The 6,342-nt window shown below is 30.1% G+C and overlaps 1 protein-coding gene across 1 annotated transcript; it reads right to left on the bottom strand.

Moving 5' to 3' along the window:
* Nucleotides 1–1,277: 1,277 nt before the first annotated feature.
* HELRODRAFT_174423 (hypothetical protein) lies at nucleotides 1,278–4,133 on the bottom strand (the record flags this gene model as incomplete). Its single annotated transcript, XM_009020912.1, has 8 exons — nucleotides 1,278–1,990; nucleotides 2,117–2,184; nucleotides 2,253–2,373; nucleotides 2,749–2,914; nucleotides 2,986–3,093; nucleotides 3,511–3,708; nucleotides 3,955–4,048; nucleotides 4,117–4,133. 8 exons carry the CDS (start codon nucleotides 4,131–4,133, stop codon nucleotides 1,278–1,280), a joined length of 1,485 nt encoding a protein of 494 aa, XP_009019160.1.
* Between the last annotated feature and the right edge of the window lie 2,209 nt (nucleotides 4,134–6,342).

The following is a 6,342-nucleotide window of genomic DNA, read 5'->3' as shown; positions in this document are numbered from 1 at the left end:
TTGTTGCATAATAAAACAAAAAATATTTCTATAAAATATTTTTCACATGTCTATAAAGAGATTTTAATTAAAATTATAATAAATTAATTTAGATGTAATTTAACAAAGTTTTATGGTAGGTACGACTAGTGTAGGACAAGCTAATGAAGCCATTAGTCGCAAGTTATAGCATAAAATGAAGCCGAGCCGGATTTGTGTCTTGAAATCCCGCTCTGGTCGGATTTGAAAAAGCCAACTCTGGTGCAACCCTAATTAACACACAGTTTTTAATACACGTTTTAAATAGGAAAATTGACACAAATTAGTGCGATACTCATAAAAACGGTTGCCAAGTTTTCCAGTCCGTATCAAACTTTGGCCCCCTCCATATCAAACTTTGGCCCTCGCGTCAAAGTTTAGGTCCGGCCTTGATTGCATCAATCATCCCTTGAAATTGTAAAAAAAATTGAAATAATGTTTGCATGACACGATTAGAATGTTGCAAATAATTTTTTGCACATTTAATATAAGGGATAAACTATGGGTAAATTATAAAAAAATTGAATAAAAATTTGAAGGCTATTTTCAGGCGTAAATTTTAAAACTAACAATCCATTTCATTTGACATTAAAATATTTACAACATTAATTTTAGAAAAAATTTTTTTTTAATTAAAAAAAAAATTTAAATTAGTGTAATTCAGACATTATGCTAAAACATGAAGGTTGTCATTATTTACCCTTTATTTTCTAAACATTAAAGTATCAAGTAAAAACATGGGTATAATGTGGAACGAAAATATTAATATTGAATCGGATAACGTTGAGATTGGTGCAAAAAATGTACATCATGCTATTCAATATTTTTTAACGTCTCCAGCTGTTTGTTTTAAATCTCATCCGAAACAGAATGATTAACGTTCTTAATCGAAAAGGTTAAATTATAGAAATGAATAATAATAAATAAAAAAGTATTGTAAAAAATATTTTAAAAATTAAAATATAAAAATATAATATAATAATATATTATTAAAATATAAAACTTGATTCGAAATGACAATAAAGTTTTATTTTAAATTTACGAAAAGGTTTCATTTCATATTTAAAATTTCCTTTTCTTCATTTCGTCGATTGATGCCATTTGGTCGTGATTTTTTGATCTTTCGTCTTAATTTAATGGTGTTTGATTAACATAAGTTTATTTAATTAATTTTATATATTTAATAACTACTCAATAAAGATTCGAATTAGTGATTATAATTCTATATCATACTCAAAGTTTTGTATACTAACTCAAAGTTAGTTACCATCAGATTCCGACGAATGAGTCTGTCGTTTTTTCTTGCTGATATCATTATTTAGATTTATATATTTTTTATTTTGAATGCTTCTTTTACCACCATCGCTACTGTTACTGCTACTTCGAGTTGAGTTGCTGTCTCGACTGTTGCTTCTACTACTGCTCCCACTAATGACATCACAATCACTTTCATTATTTTTGTTTTTGTTTCTACCGTAAATTTTTTCTTTTTCAGGCGAATCAACATTGCGTCGATTGTGAACTTTCTGGGAATCGTCGTTTCCAGATTTGCAATGTTCACAAAACTTGTCCTCATCGTCACTACTGCTGCAAGAACATCTGCTACTCGATGAAGGTATGTCGTGTTCTTTTTTAGTCGTTTTAAAAACTGTATCGTTTTTGTGTTCTTCGGCCTTTCTGTTCGTGTCCAAATTATCATCAACTTTTGTGTGATCGTGGTGCTTATGATTCTTTTCGATGTTGAATCTTGCCATTTCGTCATCACCAGTTTCCGTTGACGTGTATGAGGAAACTTTGATCACCTTATCTGGAAGGTGTGTATCAGTTTGGCAAAGGGAACTTGTCAGATTTTCTTTCTTTTTAATCTTTTTCGAAAATTTTGATTTGAGGCTCCTTGGACGGGCATCCACATTATTTTGACTTTTGTTATCACAAGGAGTAAATGGTGCATCTTCGGATTTTAGTAATGTTTCTGTGATGTTTTGTTTGAATTACACATTAAATGCTTTTAAATGGGACTTTTTCAAGTTTATATTGTTTAAACTACGTTACATTTTCGTTCATATTTTGAAAAATGTATTGGCTACGCTTAAATAACCTTTATTTTCCATGTTTACTTCTTTATTATTTTTTGTCGACTTTTTCAAATCCAATGCAACCTTACAGCTAAAGTTTGAAAAAATGTTGATTATTTTACTGCGTAAGATGAAAAAGTGTACGTCACATGCACTAACCATGAGCACATGTTTCCCCCAGATACTCCGTTAAATTTGAACAATCCTTTCCTTCCTCCAATCTTTGATCCCATTCTGTGTTTGTACTCACAGCAGGAACTAACGCTGCAGTAAACCAATCCTTCAATGTATATGGTGAAGCTAAATGGGTGACCGGGTTTTCGGCGAACAGCGAATGAGAAAGAAGCTTTGAAATAAAAAATGTTAGCGTTTAGTGTCCTGCTTTCTTTAAAAATTTTAATTTTTAAAATTTGTTGATTATTGCACTAATTAACTATCGACGTGGCATTCACATTGAATTATATATAACTAATTTTCACCAACGTTTATTTATTATTTAGCTATAAGTTCATAAACTTTTAAATTTTCAAGCAAACAGGATAGTTGATAGTAACTAATTTCATGTGCACAAATAATTATCTCATACACAAACGTACTTGTTACTCAAACACATTTGGAAAAAGTACCTATAAACATAATTATCAGAGAAACTTACTTTTATAAGAAACCGGTCCTCTGAAGACAATAACTGAAGCCATCTCACTCACCTGTTGCTCCACCTTGATGTAATCCATGTTGTTGCTGTTGCTTACGTGTTTTCTACCATAATAATATAAAGTTATGATGCAAGGCAGCTGCCGTGAATTTTTTGCCGATGCAACCTGAAATGAATTTAAGAGTGAAATAGCATTCACTTCAAAATATGGATGCGTTAGACATCAAACGAACGTACGTTTCTCAACGAGTTTTTTGGAGCACTTCGGGAACGCTTCAAAGAAGCTGAACTTAGCGTTGACATCGAAAAAGATTTTTGCAATTTCGAGAACTTTCGATTTATTGGCTGGTCGGTGAAATTTTCAAATTTCGTGCTACTTGGCTGCTATTAATCATTTGTTCAAAACCTTACAAGAAGATCATATCAATTTAAAGATAATAAAAAATGATTTCACCTGGTAGTTAGATGAATCTAAACAATTTTTTAAAGATGTTAAAGAAAGCGTAGACAGTCCAGGAAGAAATATTTCGTTCATCTTCAATTTTCTTTGTCTTTCTTCTTCCTGTTGTATTCAAGATACTTGATATAATCTCAAATTCAAGTTTCCTGTCAAAAACTTTGTGGTAAACCAAAATTTGAAATTTAAAGAAAACCTTAAAACAGAATTTTAAAAAATCAAAATATAGAAAAAGAATTTTAAAAAATCAGATTTGCTGTGTAGTTATTTAATTTTGCCACAAGTGAGCAATCACAGGGACAAACTTTTCTTAGCACAACAGCTTCCAGTTTAGCAATCTCATCAAACTTCTGCTTAATAATTTGTTGGTGTCTTTTTTCTTCTTCATACGACCTCTCCATGACCTCCTGCAACAGCATCATCTTCATCTTTTCTTCTTTCTCCTCTTTTATCAATCGAGATTTCAGTTCATTTTCAGGAATTATGATGCCACGCTTTGAAATCTACACGTCATTCAGCATTAAAAATATTAACACGTTATTAGGCATAACACTTATAATTGATGTAGTGAAATGAAATTATTAAAAACGTTGCACAAAATTATTGTTGAGCAGCACTCAGAATTCTATTTTTTCTATGATTTATTAGGCAAAAACACATTTATTGTTTTTGAATGAAGCAATGTAATGAATAGTCAGCATCAGCTTACCAAATAAATTGACATTTTTATCATATTCATAAACTCTTACCAGTCCAGATTTTTTCAGATGTTTTTGAATTTTTTGTTTGGAAAAATATGCTCCCAAGTTCGGATCGGTCAAACTGTTGTAGGTTTCCAACGAGCTAACAGACAAATTTTCGGTAAATTTTTATTTTACGTTTTTATAAAATGAAAAGAAACGCATTCTTACCTTTTCTTGTGGTCCATTTTCAAAAAACAAATCTGGAATGAATGCAATACGGTATCGAGAGTATGTTTTAAGAGTTGATAAAATCATAAAAGTAGTGAATGAATTTGCATTGCAAACAATGAAACCATGTTTGCATGCCATCACCAAGGCAACCTTAACAACAATACAGCACGATCCGAAAATCGCAACTGACTTCTGTTCTTAGTATTAAGCATGATTTTCATTCAAACAACATTTCAAAATTTTTTTTTATTCTGACGAAAAAACAAGCATGTCGAGAAAGACATTTTCAATGAAAGTTATAACTTTTTACTTTATAAGATATTTTACTTGGAACAAAAATTTGTCATCTTATCAAATAAATGTTGATTTTCAACATTGTTATTATAAATGGCAAATGCAAATATTTTTTGGGGACGAAATAAGCAACTTATGTAAGAAGCTTACTTCTTTTTTTTAAACTTCATTCCACAGAGCTCTCTTTTAATTTGTCAACTAAACTAAAATTAAACTGTTATGTGTAGGTTGGAATTTTATTTTAATAAAATTTGCAGATAAGTCAACTAATTGATTCAAAAAATTAAAATATAACAATATTGGTTCACCGTTTTTTTATTTATTCAGTTAAAGATTTTTGATTTGGATTTTGCAAAAAAGCCACATGATAAACCTCAAATAAAATCGTTTTGCGTAAAAGTTGTGCGGCGCTGTTATTTTTAACAACTTTGGACGAATCTTACGGAATGGTGATGTGGCAAGGTGAATAATTAATTGGCTGGTTGTGAATATTCATAATTGGTATGTGTCTTCTTGTTCCACTTGTAGCAACAGGAAAACAAGCGTACGACCACATCTGCATATGTATGTATGTGTATTCTAGCCTGTAGATATGGTATGTAGGTAGTATGCATATATATATATATATATATATATATATATATATATATATATAGGTAGTATGTATATATATATATATATATATATGTACGTATATATATATATATAAACCCAAAGAGACACATGTACAGAGTGTTTATTCAGGAAGATGTACACACGACCACAGGATCGACCTCCTTGGAAAGACCTGATCCATCCAGCAGCCACATTAGTATAAATAATTCCTCTGCATGCCTCCCTTCTATACCCACCATACGCTTGTGCGTACAAATATAGATATATATATATATATATATATATATATGTATATTCATTTATATATATATATATATATATGTATATATATGTATATGTATATATATATCTGTGTGTATATGTGTGAATATACATATCTATACATACACATATACTATGTGGAATAAAGAACAAGCACACATCTTATAAATTTTCATATGTTAATTAGGATATATATATATATATATATATATATATATATATATATATATATATATATATGTATGTATTTTGTATATTTATATATGTCGATAATTTCTTCAACTAAGAACTAAGTTACAACGCCAGCCCCATATATTTTGCGTCTCATATTGGGCAAGTGCCCATGTGGAATGCTTAGCAAATCCTTGCGTATTTCAAACATTCAATATGTATATATATATATATATATATATATATATATATATATATATAGACATGTATATGCATATAAAATATATATACATATATATGTAGTACATATACAAATACATACAACGAACGCATATATAATTACGCGTGCAATGCTGTTTGTATGGAAGTGAAGTATAAATGTATGTTGTGTGTTTCCCGCATACTCTGCGTTGTTCTATGAAAGGATGCTGTACTGTATGGTGTACGCTCAAACCTTTGCGTATAATCATATATATATATATATATTTATATATGTGTATATATATATATATATACATTCTTATTGTTGTATATATTTGCAGTTAGGTAAGCATTGTGCCCAATACATACATGCATTATCATTGTATATGTATGAGCGTTATCTTACATGCATACATTTAGGCGTGAGGGATACGTATAGGCGCTACGTACATGAGTGTACATTCATATCGTTAGCGGTAGTTTTATAGAATTGATATTGCACGAACAGACGTTTGGCATAAAAACGTATATAGATGCATGGATGCATACATACAAGTATTATAATGTGCGCGATGGCTTTGGTGTTGGTTGCTGTTACGTGAAGGAGCTGTAGCATTTGAAAAATAAACAGATTGTCTGAGAATATTGAAAGTATATGAATCTATACGTGGTGGCCCGTGT

Source organism: Helobdella robusta (assembly GCF_000326865.2).
Source record: "Helobdella robusta unplaced genomic scaffold HELROscaffold_29, whole genome shotgun sequence".
NCBI classification, from domain to species: domain Eukaryota; kingdom Metazoa; phylum Annelida; class Clitellata; order Rhynchobdellida; family Glossiphoniidae; genus Helobdella; species Helobdella robusta.
The sequence above is the reverse complement of the archived record's forward strand: the minus strand, read 5'-3'. Positions and strand labels throughout refer to the sequence as shown.